Genomic DNA, 21269 nt, shown 5'->3' on the forward strand with positions numbered 1-21269 from the left:
TTCCTCTGTTGGGTAACATGTCTGCAGTGGAGGCAGCCCCAGGAGCCCAGGTCTCTGGGTGGGAGGGAGAAGGATCAGCCCCACCCCTTGGCCCAGGCTTACCTGGGGGCATGAGCAGGTAACAGACGGTTCACACAGTTTATCACGAACCAGCTGTATTGGAAAAACCCCATCCATATACAGACACAATGTGGCCCTGCGCTGGCACAGCTGGCTGGCTGGGGCACCTTGTGGGCAGACAGCCTGGCAGCTGGTTCGGGGCTTGGAGAACAGCAGAGGGGAAGCGGACCATCGTGGCTGTCTCTGGCCTCCCTGTGCCCGGGCAGTTCACTCTAGCTGGGCACCTCTGCCTGTGATCTCCCTCTGCTTCTCCCGCTCCCCTTGGCCAAGGGGGTCCCAGGTCCCCAGGTCCCCAGTCCCCCTGCCCCTGCCCCTGCCCTGCAGAGACTCCATAGATCAGAATTTGTCTGTCTGTCTTGCAGATTATTTGCCCAGAGTTCCTGCCTGTCCCAATCCCCCTTCCCCAAACTGGGTTCTTCAGGATCTCCTGTTCCCCATCCCAATCCCTTTATTCTGGATTAAGTGAACGAGGCCACATCTGGAATCTGGGGGCCACGGGTGAAGCGAGGGGGTCCCTGGCCTGCCCTGGGTAGAGCAGAAGGCCACATTTGGAGGGGACGACCCACCTGGGGTCTGGGGTGGAGGTGTCAGGGCCTGAACCTGGGCTGAGATGTCCTGGAAGCTGTCATGAGGGGGTCAGGAGAGCCACTCTGGCCGGCCAGTGGGAGAGAAGATGGGGGAGTTGGGGGAAGGGAGGGGGAGGCCGTCAGATTTTTATCTCGGTCCGGAAGATCTGCTGGACGTGCTCCGTGTGTGGCTGGCGCCGAGCCCGGATGATGAGGCTGCCGTCCTCTTTCAGGGCCGAGGTCACCGATGTGGGGTCCACGTCCTCCGGCAGTTGGCACTTGTGAGCAAAGGTGTTCATGACCGTGCCGTCAGCTGCCAGCTGGGGAAGGGGTGATGGGTCAGGGCAGGCTGCCCCGCACCCTTGTCCTGCTCACGTCAAGCCACAGCCCCTGCTCCCCAGTCTAACCCCAGCTGGGCCCCCCTGTGCCGAGGGGTTCTGCTCTCAGGTGCAGAGGCCCGGCCTAGGGGCTGGCCAGGGCTGAGCAGGGACAGGTGCCGAGGTGCTTAGAGGTGCTCCAGCGGTCCTGGGGGAGAGGCAAGGGCTTGGTGGGGGAGCTCAGATGGGGAGGAGACTCAGTGGCAGAATCTGGGGCTCCTGAGCAGCGAGGAGGTGGCACAGAGCAGAGCTGAGCCCTCTTGGATTCCCGGATACACGGTGTCCACAGTCAGGGCTCGGCCGGCGGCCCCTCCTGCGTGACTCAGCCAGCACATAGTGTCCAGAGGAGCCTGGGGTGGCTGAGTCACTGGTGAGGGTGGCAGGGCTGGCCCGTGCTGCTCACTGGCCCTGGTGCCCACAGTTCTTGGCTTCCCTGAGAGGCGCCCCTCAGGCATCCAGCCTCCTGTGCTCAGGGGAGAAGGCCAGGCCAAGGGGGATCCAGAGGCAGCCTTGGGCCGACCCTCTTCCCTAAGGAGCAGCAGTGGCTCTGGCCCGCTGGGGGCAGCATCCCTGTTCAGCCAGAGCCACACCCTCCTCCAGGGTGCAGGCCTCCTGGAAGCTGGGACTCAGAGACCCTAGTGACCAAGTGACCCTGAGACCTGTGGGTGGAGGGAGTGTGGGGTTTGGGGTGTGTGTGACCCTGAACTGCAGGGCCTCTGCACAACCTTGGGCCTAATTCAGGGGTCCGGAGGTGAGGGACCAGTGAGCCCCCCACCTCTCCAGATGTCCACAGGAAGGGCTATCCTGCCTCAGCCACCATCTCCCTCCTCTCATCTCCCTTCTCACCTCCCCGCAGCATCCCTCCTCCCCTCCCCCATCCCCTGTGGCTTCCTCAGCTGCCCTGGACTCCGGAAGAAAGCATCTGGGAGCCTGGGGCAGAGAGAGGCAGTCACGGGGGTCCCGTGGCCCACCAGCTACAGGAGCGAGGCCTCTAGTTTGTCCTGGGGGTTGGGGGGTACTGGGCAGGGTGCGGGCTGCCGGGATGCGTGGGGACACAGGGCAGAGGGTACAGGCGTGGGGCCCAGGATCTGGGGGCGGGGAGCGGGCTCACCTTCTCAGCTCGCACCTCGATGTTGTTGTTGGAGGTGGTAACGATGATGTCTTCAGGTGAGAAGTCGCTCACATCCACGGCAAACTCATAGGCATCTCCCAGGGTCTTGATGTTGCCCTGCCCCCCGGGACGGGCTGTGGGGAGGGCTGCCGTGAGCAGAGCAGAGGGCGGGCTGGCCCTCAGAACCCAGGTCTCCGGCTCCCTCTCCGGAGGGAAGGGGCTGGCCCCAGGCCTGAGCTCCCCCTCAGGCGTAGCTGCCACCCACCTGCCCTCTGGCAGCACACCTTTTCCGCCGGGGGGATGGGGCCTTACCCGGCACAGGTGGGGTGGGTGTGTGTATATGTCTGTAGTGACCCACCCAGGCCTGGAGTAGGGGTGCGTGTCGCTGAGCCCCAGGCCAGAGCAGTTTCTTGAAGCCCTGCCTGTTCTCAGGCCACATCTGTCTCTGTGGCCGCATCTGTCCGGGGGGCCACATGCGGCTGCAGCTGTACGGCACCTGTTCCTGGCAGCTTGGCAGCTGCAGCCACATCAGGTGGTGCCCTGGAGCAGGTGTCCCCTCCCTGGGCACCTTCCCTCCCCACGGAGGACTTGCCTGGGAAGGCCAGGGGCTCCGAGTGGGGCCGCATGAAGCTGCCGAAATCCTCGGAGAACATGCTCAAAGCCTTCTCCATGGGCGGCTCCTGCGCGGGAAGGGTGTGGGAGGCCGAGGAGGAGGAGGAGGAAGAATGGAAGCTTCTCTCCGCTCTGAAGGTGGAGGAGGTCCTGTGGCTCATCCACGGGCGGGCGGCCGGGCCCTGGCCGGTGGGCAGGGTGGACAGGAGGGCGCGTGGGCAGGAGGCTCGGAGGGAGCGTGCCGGGCCCCGACTGCCGCCGCTTTATAAGGCCCGACTGTCGCTGGGCGCGGGGCCAGCCCCTTGTCTACCAGCTAAATTTAGTCCTCTCGGTGGCCCAGAGGGGCTGGAAGTCTTCTCCGGTGAGACGGTACTGTTGACACTCCAACACAGGCAGGCCCACGAGGCTGAGCTCACTGCCCGGCATTCCAGACCCATAACTCCAGCCCCGGAGCCTCCCATGGCAACGAGGCGGAGACTCATGCTGTCCCCTCGCCACTCAGAGCCCTGGGCCCGTCTCAGGACCTTGTGTGCGTTCGGTGTTTCTGTGTCTCCCCCACCAGATTGCAAGCTCCTGGAGGACAGGGTTTTCTCTCTCTCCGTCCCCTGTCCCCCAAAGTTCCAGCCCTGGCGGAGAGGGATCTAGGTGTGGGTGATCAGGGCAGAAAGGCTCAAGCCCCTGGCTCTGGGGAGAGTGGGAGATGCAAGGTCAGGAGGTCAATGGTGCATGGAGGACCCCCCACATGCTGGACCTCTGTGTGAGGCGAGGGGTTCCCTCCCTCAGGGCAGATAATCACAGCCATCTCTTAGGAAGGACTGAGACGGCCCCGGGGGGGTGGGTATAGACTGTGCAGCTGTTCCCCTGCCAGCTCCCACGGGGACCCAGATCTCATGCTTACCTCCCTACCCCCACCCACACCTCCCAACTCTGGAACATTTTGGGACCCAAGAGGAGAAAGCTGAGGCCGGGCTGGGGCTTGGGCCTGAGCTCAGGGGGGCAGAGCAGATAATTTAGGAATGGTCCTTAACAATATAAAAGGTTATGTTCCCAGGAAATGTCTGCTTGGCCTCCAGCTCAGAGGAGATGCCGGGGGTGGCAGCGGGCAGGGTCTCTGTCAGAGGTACAGGAGAGCTCCGCAAGACAATTCTTCTAGCTCTGACTTCTCAGGTGCCTGCTGGGCACTGGCTCCTGGCTGTGAGCTCTCCAGCATGGCCTCATTTGATCCCCGCATGGCTCAGGAAGGAGATAGTATTCCCATTTTATAGATAGAGAAACAGAGCCTCACAGAGAGCCTGGGGCTTGCACACGAGCAAGTGGCAGAGCTGGGATTTGACCCCTGTCTTATCTGATCCAAACCCTCCAGGAGGCCGGGGTGACCTGAACATTCGTGTATGGAGACAGTCTGGTCCCGAACACCCCTGAGAAGCCCCTCTGCCCGTGCACAGATCGTGCGGGACCAGGGGGTGAAGCAGGGAAGGCCGTTCTGGGAGGCGGGGGGTCCTTTGCTGCCCAGGTTGCAGTGTGGGGCCTCTGGTCCCCCCTCCAAATCCTGCCCTTCCTTCCCAGATCAGCTCCGGTTCCTCTTCCTCCACGGAGCCCTCCCTGATTGCTGCAGCCCACACAGGGGGGCCTGCCCAGATGCCCTCTGTACCAACTGGCTTTGCCCACCCCAGCACCTGAGTGTGACGTGGTCTTCCTGGGTCCTCTCTCCCCTATCAGACTGGCAGTTCCCTGGGTTACGTGTTCGCCTGTCTCCCCATTAGACTGGGGGCTCCTGAAGGTAGGGACTGTTTCTCTTTTCTCTGGCTCCCACAACACTTCCTCCCTGGGGCGGTTGGCGGTGGGGGGGTGGCCCATCAACACGGGTAACCACTGGTGCCGGTAGTCCATGAAGTGGGGTCAGGGTGGTGGCTGGAGCCAAAGGGGTCTGTCTGTCTAGTGGAGATTCCTGCCTGGCTTGTGTCACCCATCCTGGCCGACGGGGTTCCAGTAGGGCTGCCAGGAAGTCACCAGCACTGAGGTGAGGTGGAAAGAGGGTGGGGTGGGGGTGGGGGACCCAGAAGCCTGCCGCCCGCCAGGGAAACAGGAGCCAGTGGCTAAATGCAGATACAAGGTCATGGCGCTGAGGGCCTGAGTCACTGCTCCTGGACGTCAGATCTCATTACCCACCCCCGCCCACCATTCCTCCCCCTGCTTCCCCCCATCCCTGAGGCATCACCCGCACATGCACTGGATCCACTGACTTCAATGGCCAGGAGGGACCCTGAAAGGTCATCAAGGCCGTTCCCCTGTCTCTGTGCATGTCTCTCCTTTCAGATCCCAGGGACAGAAGGAGCTTCAGAGACGATCCAATGCCTTGAATCCCATACCTGCCAGGGCACCCCAATCACATGGAGGGACTTTCAACAAACACAGACTCTTCTCATGTACCCCAAGATTCTGATCTGGGCTCTTGGGAAGGGACCAGGAATCGGCTCCCATCAGGTCCCCACTCAGCCGGCCCACAGGCCAGTGTCTGGAAACCACTCATCACTCAGCAGGTATCTACTGAACACAGGCTATGTGCCGGGCACCGTTGAGGCTCTGGGGGACTCGTGATGAACGAGGCAGAGATAGGGCCCTGCCGCCATGGCTCTCAGGCTCCCCTCATTGACCAGAAGAGGAAACTGAGTCTCTGAGCGGTGAAGGACCCATTAGGGATGGGAGAGCTGCTCTGGCATCAAGCTCTCACCCTTCACTGCTTGATGCAGGAGAGGGAGAAGTCGGGGGCTGGCATCAGGGGGAAATGGCTTTGGGAGGGACTAGCCACCAGCACCATGTCCCTTTGCTTCCCTCTTCCCAGTTTCCTGATGCGCACAGGGCTGGAGGTGAGGGTGTGGCTGTGCGGTGCTGGCTGGCTGGCCAATGCCGGCTGTGAGTTGGAGCCAGCAGCTGCCCGAGACCAGAGATGGGTTTGGGATGTCAACAGGGCGGCCAGTTATCCTGTTACTGTACACAGGTTGGGGCAGCGGAGGCAACGGTGGGCCCAGATCCGTGCAGAGCAGCAGCCTCCACCCCCCAATCCCCCCACCCCCCACCCCCAACACACATGTGCTCCTATTTGGGATTAACTTGGCTGACATCTAGGGGCAGAGGGTGGCTCAGGGCCTCAGGATTTTAACAAGTCATTGACGGTCCATCGTGATTTTCAGAAAGGGGGCTTTGTCTGGAAGAGCAGGGGTTGTCGTCCCAGATCTCTTGCCCAAATCTTCTAAAATTGGTATCAGGCACAAATCCTCTGCTTTGTGCCCAAAGCCTTGCCCTGAAGGCTGAAGCCACAGGAGCTGGAGAAGCTCTGGGAAGAGGGAGAGCCACAGAATCGAAGTCTGGGTTCAGCCTCTGCTTTGTGACCTTAGATGAGTGACTGCACCTCTCTGATCCTCCATTTATTATCTGCAAAATGGTGATGCTGTCCCTGACCCACAAGGGTGCTGGGAGGATGCACTGAGTTCCAGACCTAATGTGCATGTTCCTACATTCCATTGGGGTGGGACAGGGTCTGTGGCATTTACGTAGAAGCCCCAAGCAGAGCCACTGCCCCTTGGGTGCTGTGGTTTGAGGCAGTCTTCTCAGACTGGAGGGTCTGGACGTGAGGATCTAGCCCAAGTTCCTCCCCTCCGCCCAATTCCCTTCCCCTGCTCCAGCTTGTCGGCCCCCTCCCCAGCTCTGAGCAAGGCAGGTCTTCAAGGCAGGACCTCGGAGAGGTGTGAAGCCTTTGGAGTCAGGCAAACCTGGATGGAACTTTTTTTTTTTTTTTTTGCGATACATGGGCCTCTCACTGTTGTGGCCTCTCCCGTTGCGGAACACAGGCTCCGGACGCGCAGGCTCAGCGGCCATGGCTCATGGGCCCAGCCGCTCCGCGGCATGTGGGATCCTCCCAGACCGGGGCATGAACCCGTGTCCCCTGCATCGGCAGGCGGACTCTCAACCACTGCGCCACCAGGGAAGCCCAGTGGATGGAACTTTTGACTTTGTCCCTCAGCCTCTGTGACCCTGGGCAAGCAAGCAGCCTCAATTCTCCGAAACTCCGTTTCTTTATTTAAATATTTATTTATTTATTTATTTATTTATTTATTTATTTATTTATTTATTTATTACTTATTACTTTATTTTGGCTGGGCCGTGTCTTAGTTGTGGCACTCAGCATCTTTGTTGTGGCATGCGGGATCTTTAGTTGCAACATGCGGACTTCTTAGTTGTGGCATGCATGCGGGATCTAGTTCTGTGACCAGGGATCAAACCCTGGCTCCCTGCCCTGGGAGCGTGGAGTCTTACCCACTGGACCACCAGGGAAGTTCTGAAACTCCGTTTCTTTAAAATGGCCTAATACTGCCCACCTCGCTGGGTTTCTCTGAGCACTCACTGACTTGGAGGAGGGTTGAGCACAGTGCCTGGCATATCGCAAAGATGCAGTAATAATAGCACCCCTTCCCTATGGGTCCTTCTCCTCTTCCTTCTCTGCTCTTTCAAGCCCCTCCCACGCCCAGCTCTGAGAACCCAGAGCCCTGACCTTCAGCCCCTGCAGATGACCCCTCACCATCCTGCTGTGTCATGAGCTTCCCCCTCCCAGGCCCTGCATACCCCACCCGGTAGCTGGGTTGGGTGCCACCCGCCTCTGTGTGGCTCTGGTAGGTTGGGGAGCCCCTGCCCCTCGTCCCTCCTGGCTGCTCTGGCCTGCACCACTCAGCTGGCTGGGGCAGTTCCAGTTGGTTTGTCAAGGACATTCTTAATGGCCAGGGTAAACCCCGGCGGGCTGGGGCGGGGAGGAGGGGGGGCCAGGATGTTGATTGGTGGAACACACACCTGTCCAGGTGCACCTGAGCTGCAAGCAAAGGAGTCTCTGTCAGAGGAGGCCTGCCTGGGGCCACAGCAGAGCGGACTGACAGAGGTGAGGGGCCGCCGGGTTCAGAGCTGGGGCAGGGACTTGGATGGAACCTGCCAGGACCAGGGCAAGGCAGGGCAGGCAGGGCAGGAGCAGGAGGCTGGGGGGCAGGGAGCCAGCACCTCCTTTGGACCCTCAAGGCTTCTCCTTCTGGGCCTGGAGTTTTCCTGACTCTGGCCTGAGCCAAGGGGGAGGAGGCTCAGGGATGGGCATGGGGAGTCAGAGTGGTCCATGGGGACCCCACAGTGAGACAGTGACTCCCCTGGGCAAGGAGACTGCCCTGAGCAGTGGAAGCAGACAAGCGTCCAGGGAGGGTAGGAGTGGTGGCCACAGGATGGGGAAGGGGGCTCTGAGCCTGGGGTCCTGGCTTGATCAACCTGCTGCTGGACATGGAGGGGACAGCTAGGGACCACCGCCCTCATCCCAAACATTAACACACACACTCGCACCCTCGGGGCCACCCCCTCAGGACACACCAGACCCACGTCCCCTCCTGAAAATGCCACCTTTCCCTTCTATCTGGGAAGTAGATATTGGAAGGGCCGAGTGGCTGGGTAAGGGCGTTGGAGCAGCTCACCGAGGGTCCGTCTGCCTGTCCACTCCCTCAGGGGCCTGATGGAGGAGCTGGTAGGGCTTCGTGAGGGCTCCTCAGGGAATCCTGTGACACTTCAGGAGCTATGGGGCCCATGTCCCCGCATCCGCCGAGGCATCCGAGGTGACAGCTAGGTTCCCTTCCGCTCCCTGTCGAAAACCCCTCGGGACATCACCCTCCCTGGGTCCGCCTCCCCACCCACTTTGGAGCCCAAGAGCTGCCCCCTTCCTGGGCGGCAGGGAGGGAGGGGATCTGTCTGCCAGTCTGTGGGACAGACGTGCTAGATGTCTGCTCTCTGCCTTTGGGGAACGCAGTCCCCAGGCCTGATCACTCTGCCGGGGACCTTGCTATGGGCCCAGTGGGTGCTCTCTGGCCTGACACCAGGACAGCCCCACCGGTCCTCGGACAACAGAGCAGTCTCTCTAGACTCTTGTGTCCTCTAAGTTATGTCCCCTGTGGAGATGCTGGAGAAAGTGTAGTTCCCAGCCCTCCCTCCACACCCTGCCCCCTCCGTCATTTTTCCATAAGTACCTCAGGAAGGGGCAGGGGTGGGGAGGGCGGGTGGGTCAAAGGCCCCCTCCTGGCGGGGCCAATAGGCCTGGCGCCCACCGTGCTGCCACCTTCACTTGCACAAATCCTGCTGTCTCTCACGTGACGCAGAGCCCCGCCCCAGCTTCCCTGGATTCGACCACCTGGCCCCAGCCCCACACAGCCCCTGCCCCCCCGCCCCCGCCCCGTGCCCTCACTGGGCCCTGGGCTACCACCTGATGCCCTTGCCCCAGGTGGCCTCGAGTGGTTGAAGCAGAAGCTGTTCCGCATGGGTGAGGACTGGTACTTCCTGATGACCCTCGGGGTGCTCATGGCCCTGATCAGCTACACCATGAGCTTCACTGTTGGGCGTGTGGTCCGAGGTAACCCCTCCCCGACATGCATGGCATGCGCGCCTGCTCTGGACCCGGGGCTTTCGAGCACGCTTTTGGGATGCCAGATGGGCCGCCAGGTGCAGCGGGGGTGGGGGAGGGCTCTGGGTGGGGAGGAGGCCTGGGTCTGGTCCTGGCTTTGCTCTTGACTTGCTGTGTGACCCTGGGCAGGCTCCTGCCCCTCTCTGGGCCTCAGTCCCCTCATCTGCACAATGAGTGAAAGACCAAATATTCCTTCTTCCTCTGAGCTCTCTGCCCACCGCTTCCTGCCGCCCCCGCTCCTTCTCCTCCCTCCTTGCTCTCAGCTCAGTAACTGTTGGGGAGAACACTTGTCTAAACCACCAGGCGTAGAACATCCTCTCCCCGTGCTTCGGCAGGCTCTCTCCACCCTGAGGTCTCCCTGGAAGAGGGGGCACGGGGCAGGAAGTGTCTAACACACCTTCTCTGGGAGACTTGCTCAGGTGGCATTACGAGGACCTGCCATGCACCAGACCTCATCTGAGAGCCCATTTGACAGATGGGGAAACAGAGGCTCAGAATGTTGAATGGCTTGCAAAAGGTCACTCAGCTAGGGAGTGGCAACACTGGGATATGATCCAGGGTCCTGCTCTTGCCTCCTCTTGGGTATCTGCCACTTACTGGGTGGTCCTGGGCCACCACCCTCTGAGCCTCCATTTCCTGGCCAGCAAGTGGGCGCCTGAGGGCTGCAGAGCCTGTGGATGGCTCCCTGACTCCCAGCTGTCCCCAGCACACAAGTGGCTGTACCGGGAGATTGGGGACAGCCACCTACTCCGGTATCTCTCCTGGACCGTGTACGCTGTGGCCCTGGTCTCCTTCTCCTCAGGCTTTTCCCAGAGCATCACGCCCTTCTCGGGAGGTAAGCCCATCGCCATGCCATTTGCCTGTTTGCCTTGCCCCGCAGTGCCCACTGCCCAGAGCCTTTTCCTATCCCTCGGGGCTCCTGATGGGGGGAGGCAGGAAACAGTAACCCCACTTCACAGCCAGAGAAGTCAGGCTCAGACGAGTTGTGTAAGTTGCCTGAAGTCACACAGTGAGAAGGACAGATCTTTTTTTTTTTTTATAAATTTATTTATTTATTTATTTTTGTCTGTGTTGGGTCTTCGTTGCTGCGTGCGGGCTTTCTCTAGTTGCAGTGAGCGGGGGCTACTCTTCGTTGCGGTGCTCAGGCTTCTCATTGTCGTGGCTTCTCTTGTTGCGGAGCACGGGCTCTAGGCGTGCAGGCTTCCATAGTTGTGGCACGTGGGCTCAGTAGTTGTGGCTCGCAGGCTCTAGAGCGCAGGCTCAGTAGCTGTGGCGCACGGGCTTAGTTGCTCCGTGGCATGTGGGATCTTCCCGGGCCAGGGCTCGAACCCATGTCCCTTGCATTGGCAGGCGGATTCTTAACCACTGCACCCCCAGGGAGACCCCAGGACAGACCTTGCTTGACTCGGGTCACTGTTGACTCTGCTTCCTTTCTGAGGGCTCCTCTGGGCCGGCACCATGGTTCCCCAGGGAGGGGCTCACGGAGGGGCGCATCTCTTCCAGGCCTCTCAGCTCTGCTTTCAGCTCCAGGCCAGCAGCACAGGGGAGCTGCAGGGATGCATCTGAGTGGCCTGAGATTCTCTCCTAGGTTCCCCCCTATCCTGCAATAGCTGACTGGCAGGACCAGCTGGAAGAACGTAGGCAATTCACATCCCCTGTCTGTCCCTCAGCTTCCTCATCTGCAAAATGAGTTTAGGAATCCTAACTCACAGGGTTTAGGGGAGCTGACGAGATCATGATGTGAACCCTGTGCAGGGTAAAGCGATAAGGGTTTATCTAGAGATTGTCCCTCCTCTTCCTCCCCACCCTCACCCCGTCCATCCATCCCCTGCCAAGGTTCTGGAATTCCGGAGCTGAAGACCATCTTGTCGGGCGTGGTCTTGGAGGACTACTTGGATATCAAGAACTTCGGGGCCAAGGTGGTGGGCCTCACCTGCACCCTGGCCACGGGCAGCACTATCTTCCTGGGCAAAGTGGTATGGACGGGCATGAGAGCACCCCACCCCGTCCCACCCTGCCCTCCTGCTCCCTCTGCCTTTTCTCCATCCCCACCGAAGCTAGGTCAGGGAGAACTCAGGCCAGGGCCTGCCTTCGCGGGGCTCAGTCTTGGGGAGGAGACAGGCCAGGTCCCCAGAGTGTGACAAAGGACCTGGGGAGATGGAGCCATAGGGAGTGGGTGGGGCAGCCGAGCTGCCTCTGAATGAGGCTCCCTCTACCCCCCAACCCTGGGCCCGGAGGGGGAGGAAGGAGAGGAGCAAGGGCCCCGGCTCCCCCCAGGGGGCGGACCCTGTGCCCTGTGCGCACACCTCCTCTGGCAGGGCCCCTTCGTGCACCTGTCTGTGATGATCGCTGCCTACCTGGGCCGCCTGCGCACCAAGGCCATTGGGGAGTCTGAGGTAAGGGGCTCATGGGCCCCCCTCCTTGGAGGAATGAGACGGAGGGGAGGGCGGGGGCTGACTCTCAGCGCGGGACTCCGGATCCCCCCAGAACAAGAGCAAGCAAAACGAAATGCTGGTGGCGGCAGCGGCGGTGGGCGTGGCCACAGTGTTCGCGGCGCCCTTCAGCGGTGAGGCCCTCCCCCTGCACCCCGGGCGCCCACCCCCGACCCCCCGTCCCTCCCCTGGCCGACTGACCACCTCGCTCCTCCGCCCAGCGGAGGAACCCGCAGGGAGGATGGCGGCTAATCCGGTCTTGGTTGTTACTTCAGTCTTACCGGGAGGGCAGAGCCGCCCCAGGGTGGAGGTCGGGGTGGGTGTCAAGATGCTTCACGGTCACATTAGACAGACTTGGGTTTGAAACTCAGCTCGCCTTGCGTGACCCTGGGCCGGTGAGTTCAGTTCTCAGCCTCATTTCCTCGTCTGTAAAATGGGGATTGTAATCGTCCCCACCCCAAAGGCTGTTGTAAGGTTTGAGATGGCCGAGAGGAGCGCCTACAAGCCCGTTCCCTGGGCAGGGGGCTCCCGCCCTGCCCTCCCCTCCCCTCAGCTCAGGACCAAAGAGAAGGGGTGGCCCTGTCTCTTCGGGCTGTGGGAGAGCAGGACGGGAGTGGTCAGGGCGCTGGGAGGGGCGTGGTGGTGTCTGTCGAAGCTCAGTGTTGCCCCCAGGCATTCTGTTCAGCATCGAGGTCATGTCCTCCCACTTCTCGGTCTGGGATTACTGGAGGGGCTTCTTCGCTGCCACCTGTGGGGCCTTCATGTTCCGCCTCCTGGCTGTCTTCAACAGCGAGCAGGGTGAGCCCCGCCCTAGACCCTGCCCCCTGCCCCGCCTTCCCTCCCTCCTCCCCTCCCTTTTCCCTCCGCCTCCCCTTCCTCTCTCTCCTCCCTCTTTTCTCCTCTCCCTTCTCTTCTTCCTCTCCACTCCCCTCCTTCTAGAAGTGTGGAAATGAATTGACCTGTATTGGGCATGAAGGATGGGAGGAGCCCCGAGGGTAGAAGCAGATGAAGCTGGCCGGGGAGGCAGGGCCAGGGAAAGGGTGTTTGGGGGCAGGACGTGGCAGCACCTCCACTCCCGCCTGTTAACTCTGAGCCTTCGGTTTGGCCGGGGTAGGACTGTGGTCCCTGATCCCCACTCCCCTGCTTTCCCAGAGACCATCACCTCCCTCTACAAGACCAGTTTCCGGGTAGATGTGCCCTTTGACCTGCCAGAGATCTTCTTTTTTGTGGCGCTGGGGTGAGTGGATGCCTCTGGCCCCTCAAGAGCCCAACTGGGGGCCTCCCGCAGCCAGAACTGCTGCCCTTGGTCCTGGCGAGGGGCTCTGGACTCCCCTCCCCTCCCTGCAGGGCCATCTGTGGCATCCTGAGCTGTGCTTACCTCTTCTGTCAGCGAACGTTCCTCGGCTTTGTCAAGACCAATCGGGTCCTCTCCAAACTGCTGGCCACCAGGTGGGCTCTGCATGGGGGCCAGGGACCCCTCAGGGTGATGCCCCTAGACTCTCCTGAGCCTTATATAGAGATCCCCACCTCTCACCAACACCCCTGTCCAGGTCCCCATAGTAACTGCTCCCCCACTTACTAGGCTCCCAACCCCAGTATCTGAGCCCTCCCTCCCTTACTACCCTCCCTCCCCCTCACTGAACCCCTACTTCCCCGTGGAGCCCCAGGCCCCTTACTGAGCCCCCTCTCCTTCCCAACCTTGTCTGCCCCCTGGCGTTGGCATTTCAGAATCAGCCCTCCTCCACCTTGGCCGGTCCTGCCCTGGTCCCACCTGCCTGGCGGGCAGCCTGCCTCTGTCCCAAGCTCTCTTTTCAGCCCCGAGCCCTGCTTACCCGAGCGGTGTGGGGCTGACCCCCACACGCCCCCTGCGCCTGTGCCTCTTCCTCCCGTTCCTGCCTCAGCGTCAGCCCCCAGGATGGCGGGGCCACTCCGTGGGGTGGGGGGAGGGGAAGAGGACAGCTGGCACTGGAGCTGGCCCTCCACCCCCACCCCACAGCAAGCCTCTGTATTCGGCTCTGGCGGCCTTGGTTCTCGCCTCCATCACCTATCCCCCTGGCGTGGGCCGCTTCATGGCTTCTCGGGTAAGGGGTGCTGAGCTGGGGTGGCCAGAGGGGGGAATGCCCAGTCGTTGTCCAACTTGCGCCCATCATCTCCCTTAATCCCCACAACACCTATAAGGGATGGCTGTGCAGCTCCAGGAGGGCCAGAGCCCTTGCCAAGGTCTCCCCCAACAGCAAGTGGCAGAGGAGGATTTGAGGCAGGGTCAGGCAGTGGGGGGTGGCAGGGGCTGCCGCCCGGCCCTCATGCAGAACTCCGAGCTGCCCCCTTCTCCAGCTGTCCATGAGGGAGCATCTGGACTCACTGTTCGACAATAACTCGTGGGCGCTGATGACCCGGAACTCGTCCCCACCCTGGCCCTCGGAGCCCGACCCACAGAACCTATGGTTCGAATGGTACCACCCGCAGTTCACCATCTTTGGGACCCTTGCCTTCTTCCTGGTTATGAAGGTGGGCTCCCGGGGCCCCCAGGGATGTGCGCAGAGCTGAGGCCAGCCTTGGGTGGGATGGGGTACCTCCCCATAGCATGTATGTAGCGCAGGGCCTAGGCCTTCTCGCAGACTCCCTGACCTGACCTCTGCCCGCTGTGTGGTCCTGGGCAAGTTGCTTCAGCAATCTGAGCCTCGGTTTCCTCATCTTTAAAATGGGCTAGTTACTGTGCTTGCATCAAGGAAGGTTGAGAGGGAAAGGAGAGTCCCTGGCACAGTGCCAGGCACACAGTAGGCACTTTGCCAGGGTGGGGATCCTTCCCCTGGGCACACCTTCCCTCACACCAGATACTGGCGATGGGCGTGTGCCTGGGCATCCTCCTTCTCCCTGGGAAACGCCCCTGTCCCCGTCTTGTCCCTCCCTTGCCTTCTCCTGTCCAGCTGCCTCTAACCTCTGCCCCCTCGGTTCCCACCCCCCACAGTTCTGGATGATAATTCTGGCCACCACAATCCCCATGCCTGCTGGGTACTTCATGCCCATATTTATCTTCGGTGAGTCTGGGGTGTTGAGGGTCTGAGAGACTCAGGGTTATCGGGACAGGGCCATGGCTCCTGGTCCACCCACCTCCCCAGGATGGTACTGAGGTTGATCCCCAGGGATGGAGGGCTGTGGGGACCGGGTCAGCCTGGCTCCCTGTCCTCACCCTAAATCTGTGACCAGGAGCTGCCATCGGGCGCCTCATAGGGGAGGCCCTCTCTGTTGCCTTCCCAGAGGGCATCGTGGCTGGAGGTGTCACCAACCCCATCATGCCTGGGGGGTATGCCCTGGCAGGTGAGTAAACCGGGTTCCCACTGGATGGGCAAACATCGTGGGTCTGGGCTGGACCCAGAGAATCAGCCAGTAGTTCTGCAGGGCATGGGGAGGTCATTAGCCTCCCAATGAGCCCCACCCTTCCCTGAGCCCCTCCCCTTAGCCTCCATTACTTTTTCTAGCTCCGGTCTTGTCCCTGATGCCCCTTCTTCCTTACTGCTCTTTCTCTCACCAAGCCCAGGCATAGGGCACTTCCAACAGTGGCCAATGTGTGGCCTCTGGACAATTCCCACCCCAGCCCATGGCCACAGTCACAGCAGCCTTGCCCTTTGCATGAAGCTGTCTCCTGGCCTGAGCCCCCCTCCCTGGCTCTGCCCTCTGCAGGGGCTGCGGCTTTTTCAGGGGCTGTGACCCACACCATCTCCACAGCATTGCTGGTCTTCGAGCTGACTGGCCAGATCGTGCACGCACTACCTGTGCTGATGGCGGTGCTGGCGGCCAATGCCATCGCCCAGAGCTGCCAGCCTTCCTTCTATGACGGCACCATCATTGTCAAGAAACTGCCATACCTTCCGTGGATCCGGTGCCGAAACATCAGGTGAGCGGTGTCTGCTCAGGCTGGCTGAGCTGAGGTGATGGTGTCTGGGTGGGCTGACCTTGGACATGGGTGAGTGTGGGAGGGGCTGACACATGGCTGCTCCCTAGTCTCCATTCTCTCCAGCTCCCTGTGTGACCTTGGGGGAGTCCTTAGCCTCAGTGTCTTACTGGTCATCAGTCGGTCTCCACAACAGGAGGACAGATATCGCCCATTTGTCAGAAAGTGGGGCTCAGAGAGGTGCCATGTCTTGCTCCAGGTCACACAGACAGTCAGCGCCAGCTCTGGGAGGTCCCACCCCTCCCCCTGCTCCTGCTCTGCTGTCCTCACTGGGGCGTTGGGAGCCAGAGGTGGGACGGGAATACTGCAATGGAAATGAGCTTTGAGGTCCTGACTCAACCAGACAGGGCCGAGCAGCCTCTGTCCCCAGAGAAAGAGGACTAAGAGGCTCTGAGAGTCCTGAGTCCAAGGCCCAGCTCCAAACATGTGCAAGTTGCCCCCTTCTCCAGACTCAGTTTCCCCATCTGTTAAATGGGGGTGGTGACTCCCGTGATTTTCAAACTTTAAAGCTCTTTTTTCCCTTTATGCCATAAAACTTTTCTTCAAATGAAATTCTCCAGCGACGGCTTCTGAATAAAACAGATCAAAGTAGAGCTGGTCTAGGGGGGAGATAGGGGTCCAGAGGGCTGGGAATCCAGAGCCAGGCCATAGGCCAGCTGGTCCCCAGGTTCCTCCCTGCCCACGTTGGGGTGCTAGGAGCTGTTCATCCCAGGAATCTCTTAGACCCTGCCCACGCTGGAGAACCGGCAAAACTCCTCCCGGGTCCCCCCAGCTTGTCCAGGGGTCTGGATAACCCCCACCCCAGGACCTGATGGGAGCATCCCTCTACCTCAGCTGTCACCACGTAACTGTGGAGCACTTCATGAACTGTACCATCACCACGCTGGCCAAGGACACACCGCAGGAGGAGGTGGTCAAGGTCGTGACCTCCACAGACACTGCCGAATACCCCCTGGTGGAGAGCACAGGTGCCCGACAGGAAGGGGGAGCACGAATGGGGAGGGGGCATTCCCTCTACCTTCCTCTTGGACCTGGGAGGGTCAGGCCCAGGAATGGGTAAGCAGGGCATTGTACCTATCAGGCACCTGGATCCAAAACCAGGCTCTGCAACTGTGTGACCTTGGGCAAGTCACTTCACCTCTCTGAGCCTCAGTTTCCTCATTGGTAAAATGGAGGTAATAGCCATCCTACTTGCGGAGCAGGAGTAGGATGATGGTAACACTACTAGGGTCTCCCAGAAGGCTCCTTCCCTCAGTCTCCCCTTCAGGCATTCCCCAACTGAGTCACCTCCCTCAACCCTGTTGCCATGAGAAAGACATCCTTTTAGAGAAAAATGAGTGGGGGCCCTTGTTAAAAGACACATAAGCTGAATCTTGGGAGAGGACCTAGCTAGAGCAGCATTTCCCTCTAGGACAAGTACAGTATGAGTGGGAAAGATAAGCTGGGGGGTAGGGAGGGGACAGCCATGCCCCACTCAGGGCCACTGTCAGCCCATATGTCCCCTTTGTGCAAATGAAACAAAATTGCACACTTGGCAAGCATAGCACAGCTGGATTTTGATCCCCACTTGTCCTTTGGGCAGGTATCTTGTGCAGTGAGCAAGCTGCACAACCGTATGGGTCATCCCCATACCTACCCCAAGAGGCATAAAGCTATTTATGAGCAGCAGAACTGTAGATAAATCCCTTAAGCTTTATGAACTGCAGTTGCCACATCTGGAAAATAGGGAGGACAGAGTTGTCAGAGGTTCTCATCCCAAAGGCCAGGCCCTTCTCCCCACCCAAATTGGGACACCTATAACATTATCCCATAGAACATGCCAAATATCACACTTGAAAATATCTGCACATGGGTGACCTCTCAAGAACCTTCACCCCCCTGCTAGAACAAGACAAACTCCACTTCTACCCTTAGAGCCACAGGAAGCAAAGAGTTCCCAACCAGCACAGGCCCAGCCTGTGGGACCCTGCTGCTCATCCAAGAAATAGCTTTAATTGTTTTTGTTTTTAAACAGGGAGCATTTGTATGTCCACTTGCAAAGTTTTTATTTTACTGGACAAAAAGCAAAAAGATCAGGCTGTCCCTCAAAACTAAATACCTGCAGACTCCAGTGATACCCTGGAGTGAGTCTTGCCAAGCCTCCAGCACGCAGGAGGACCTCAGAACATGGTGGCCTTCCAGGTTCATGCCTTCACTGGGCTGAGCCAGTGAAACTTCCTATGGGAAATGAGGGACAAAGCCCAGCCCTGATGCACAGTTTCATGCAGGTGTCCCAGACCTGCTCCTGCCTTGAGGCCCTGCCAGGTGGGGCATCTTGGGGAGGGCAGGTTACCTCCCGGGCCCCTGGCAGCCTTACCTGGCCACCCTCAGCTACCACTCCTCCACGTCAGAAGCTGAGTGACCTTGGGCAGGACAACTAACCTCTCTGTGCCTCTGAGCCTCGGTTTCCTCTTCCGTAAAATGGGTGATAAGAGTTCCTGACCCATAGGTGCTGTACATTCCCAAAAGTCATGAGAACACCCAGCACAGTTCTTGGCACATCGTAGCTGTCCAGTAAACGTAAGTTCTTTTTTCATAATGTGGCTTTTTTCCTCTCCCTCTCCACTTGTCCAGAGTCTCAGATACTGGTGGGCACCGTGCAAAGGGCACACCTGGTGCAGGCCCTCCAGGCTGAGCCACCCTCCTGGGTTCCAGGACACCAGGTGAGTGCTCATATGAGGTGTCAGTAGAAGATGGGGAGTCAGCAGGGTTGTGAGGGGAGTGGCCAGCTGATAGCCTGTGGTTTGACAGGGGCTGCCTGGGGAAGGGGGAGCTGTCCCAGGCCCCCATAACCCTTCCCCCATCCCCAGCAGTGTCTGCAGGACATCTTGGCTGGGGGCTGCCCCGTGGAGCCAGTGACCCTGAAGCTGTCCCCGGAGACCTCCCTGCACCAGGTAATGGGGAAAATTTGCGCTGTGGGCAGACAGGGGTCCTGGGATAGAGGGAAGAGCCTGAGAGGGAAACTTGGCTCCAGCTTCCCCGACATGCTATGTGGCTCTCTGTTCTTCCTGTGCCTGCTTCCTCACCTGTGGAATGGGCATGCAGTTCCCGCCCTCTCTGTCTCTCAGTTCCAGGGCTGTTGGGATGATGCAGAGACTAGAGAAGAGGGAGAGCTTGGGAAACAGAGGATTCTGGATGGAGAGAAACAGTGGTTAAAAATATCTTTTCATCAAGGCACACATGGGTTTCAATTTCAGTTCTACCACATTCTGCCTGTGTGATCTTGGGCAAAGTACTTAATCACTCTGAATGCTGATCCCCTCCCCCCTGCAAGCACAGAGCCTGGCACATGGGTCATGGAGGGACAGAAGCAGGTTGGGGACCTAAGCGTGGCCCCAACCCCTCTGTGCCAGTGGATGATGCCGGATGATGCTGAAAAACGGGTCCTTTCCACTAGTCCCTTGTGTGGACTCTGGGGACCCCTGGTGGTCATATTGGACACTGTAGGCCCAGGTCTTGGTCTCCCTCCCACCATCACAGCTGTCCAGCCCTCCCAGGCTCAGAAACAAGGTGGGGTGGGCACCACTGGGACAGAGCCTGGCCCGGGCCTTCACCTCTGCTCAAAGCTGCCAACCTAGGAAGAAACTGAAGCCAGAGGGTTCGGGTGGGTGCCACCTACCCTCCAGTGTTTCCTAACCGCCCCCCCTGCAGGCACACAACCTCTTCGAGCTGTTGAACCTTCAGTCCCTCTATGTGACGTCTCAGGGCAGAGCTGTGGGCTTCGTGTCTTGGGTGGAGGTACCACGGTCCCGAGGGTGGAGCAAAGGGGAGGAGCCATGCTTGAACAGGCTGGGGAGGTCGGGGGCACCAAAACTCTGCCATCAAATTTGGAGGGGCCTTGGGGCTTCCCTGGTGGTCCCGTGGTTAAGATTCTGCTCTTCCACTGCAGGGGGCGTGGGTTCGATCCCTGGTCAGGGAACTAAGATCCCACATGCTGCACAGCATGGCCAAAAAAAAAAAAAAAAATTTGGAGGGGCCTCATGTGATTCTGATGAGCCTCACTTCCTGGCCCAGAGTAGCCAGCCACTTGGTCCAGCTACCTCTACCTTATTTTGTGGCCAGCCCTGCCATTCTCTGGGCCTCAATGATCTGATCTATGCAATAGGGAGGCACGGGCTCTAAAATTCACTCCAGAATCAACCCTTAGGGGAGTCATACTATACTGGCGCCCCCCACTTGCAATCTCCTCTACATCCGCCCCACTCTGTTCTCTGTTCTAGTTGAAGAAAGCAATTTCCAACCTGACAAACCCTCCCGCCCCAAAGTGAGCCAGCCTGGCAAGATGAAACAGGGCCCCTCAGCTGCCCTGGTGAAGGAGATGGGGCAGAGACCTTGCCTCTCTCCCCCGCCATCATAACGCACCCCTCCCCTCCAGCCCAGCGCAACTCCTCGGTGAAGTAGGCAGCTAAGCTAGCACTGAAGAGGCCCCATAGTCACCACGTCCCATGCTCCATGAAACAAGTGCTACCTGCCTTGAAGGACAAATCCCCCTCTGGACAGAACTCAGAATGAAAGACAGCAGAAAACCAGCATATGGTGGGTGCTCCATGAAAGAATCAAGTTCACGAATGAAGACATTGGTATATTCTGTCGCCAAGGGCACGCAGAGATGCCCTCTGAGGGTTGTATGACTCCCAACCGGAGGCTCCTGAGAAAAAATAAAGCTGATTGCCAGAGCCGTCTGTCCTTCATCTCAGCTTCCAGGGTGTTATCTTGCCACCTTAGCAAGGCCACGTTCGCCGGCCCTGAGTGAGCCCTTGGGCGCCCCCTGGTGGTCATATGGGCATTGCAGGCCTGGGGCCTGGTTTCCCACGCCTCCTCAGGTCCCCCTTCCTGGCTGGGAGTTATGAAAGCAGGTTCCCACCAGGTCTTATGATGCTTGTGGTCATGTGTAAGCACGACCCTGTGGCCCAGTTTCCCTCACTCCAGCAGCCTCAGCCTCCTCTTTGGCTGAGCCAGGGTTGACAAAGCGGGGTCCCCACGTGTGGTTCCCTGGAGAGTCCACAGAGCCTTAAGCATCCTCCATGGGGACCCTCCTGGCTGCTGGCAGCAGGTTGACCAGCTGTCTGTGTATTTTGGGGGGTAGGGGCCTTCCAGAGCTCCCCCCATCAGGGCCTGAGGACATGCCGTCCCCAGCAGAGACCAGGCCAAGTTCCTCCAGGGTGAATCCACCACTTTAATGTCTTCAGGGAACCTTCAGGGAGATGGAAGGAGAGCAAGGTGGGGGGAGCAGGGCACCAGGGAGCAGATCCAGAGAGTGAGGGACAGACAGACACTCCAGAGACAGAATCCTCGCGAAGAGCACTAAGGAGCAGATGGTAGGTGCCCCAAGAGGCTGCCCCGCCTCTGGTGGGGGGCAGAAGCACAGAGGGGAGGGGCGAGGAACCGAGCCCTGGGGTCGAGGCGGGTCTCCCAGGCCCTCCCGTGGTTGTCTGCCTGGGAACCTGGCTGTTGGCCCCGCTGGGCGGCCTGCCTGGTGTCTGCTGAGTCCTTGAGCTCGCTGATGGCAGAAACTGCAGGGGAAGGTGCCCGCCTGAGCCAAGTAAAGAGGGAGAAGGGGATTATGGCTCCCACTGCGGGGGGCA

General features: G+C 59.8%; 2 protein-coding genes across 4 annotated transcripts; one reads left to right on the plus strand and one right to left on the minus strand.

The window, feature by feature from the left end:
* Nucleotides 1–436: 436 nt before the first annotated feature.
* Nucleotides 437–3132, minus strand: HSPB7 (heat shock protein family B (small) member 7). The gene is made up of 3 exons (XM_060080054.1): nucleotides 2767–3132; nucleotides 2175–2308; nucleotides 437–1006 (listed from the first exon to the last, which is right to left on the minus strand). The coding sequence occupies exons 1-3, from the start codon at nucleotides 2945–2947 to the stop codon at nucleotides 827–829; spliced, it is 495 nt and encodes a 164-aa protein (XP_059936037.1). The 5' UTR covers nucleotides 2948–3132; the 3' UTR covers nucleotides 437–826.
* Nucleotides 3133–8322: 5190 nt separating this feature from the next.
* On the plus strand, nucleotides 8323–20331 carry LOC132477618 (chloride channel protein ClC-Ka). 3 transcript variants are annotated; one of them, XM_060080064.1, is made up of 19 exons: nucleotides 8323–8422; nucleotides 9082–9210; nucleotides 9968–10096; nucleotides 11098–11237; nucleotides 11580–11657; nucleotides 11749–11827; nucleotides 12366–12491; nucleotides 12846–12930; nucleotides 13041–13142; nucleotides 13690–13774; nucleotides 14028–14201; nucleotides 14662–14731; nucleotides 14901–15011; nucleotides 15375–15588; nucleotides 16480–16613; nucleotides 18259–18347; nucleotides 18495–18578; nucleotides 19336–19422; nucleotides 19905–20331. In XM_060080064.1, the coding sequence occupies exons 1-19, from the start codon at nucleotides 8323–8325 to the stop codon at nucleotides 19950–19952; spliced, it is 2064 nt and encodes a 687-aa protein (XP_059936047.1). In that variant the 3' UTR covers nucleotides 19953–20331. The 3 variants fall into 3 exon arrangements, with proteins under 3 accessions (XP_059936047.1, XP_059936054.1, XP_059936060.1); XM_060080071.1 differs by having other exon boundaries at nucleotides 18498–18578; XM_060080077.1 differs by lacking the exon at nucleotides 9968–10096.
* The last annotated feature ends 938 nt before the right edge of the window (nucleotides 20332–21269 follow it).

This window comes from Mesoplodon densirostris, chromosome 2 (assembly GCF_025265405.1).
Source record: "Mesoplodon densirostris isolate mMesDen1 chromosome 2, mMesDen1 primary haplotype, whole genome shotgun sequence".
NCBI lineage: Eukaryota > Metazoa > Chordata > Mammalia > Artiodactyla > Ziphiidae > Mesoplodon > Mesoplodon densirostris.

Bases quoted from the DNA above. Each gene is read 5' to 3' on its own strand.
- HSPB7 (XM_060080054.1), bottom strand. From the start codon at position 2,947: ATGAGCCACAGGACCTCCTCCACCTTCAGAGCGGAGAGAAGCTTCCAT. The intron at 2,309-2,766 runs GCAAGTCCTCCG...CCCTCCCCACAG, and splicing joins GGAGCCCCTGGCCTTCCCAG to CCCGTCCCGGGGGGCAGGGC. The intron at 1,007-2,174 runs GTGAGCCCGCTC...CCCCTTCCCCAG, and splicing joins TCGAGGTGCGAGCTGAGAAG to CTGGCAGCTGACGGCACGGT.
- LOC132477618 (XM_060080064.1), top strand. From the start codon at position 8,323: ATGGAGGAGCTGGTAGGGCTTCGTGAGGGCTCCTCAGGGAATCCTGTG. The intron at 8,423-9,081 runs GTGACAGCTAGG...CCCTTGCCCCAG, and splicing joins CATCCGCCGAGGCATCCGAG to GTGGCCTCGAGTGGTTGAAG. The intron at 9,211-9,967 runs GTAACCCCTCCC...AGCTGTCCCCAG, and splicing joins TGTTGGGCGTGTGGTCCGAG to CACACAAGTGGCTGTACCGG.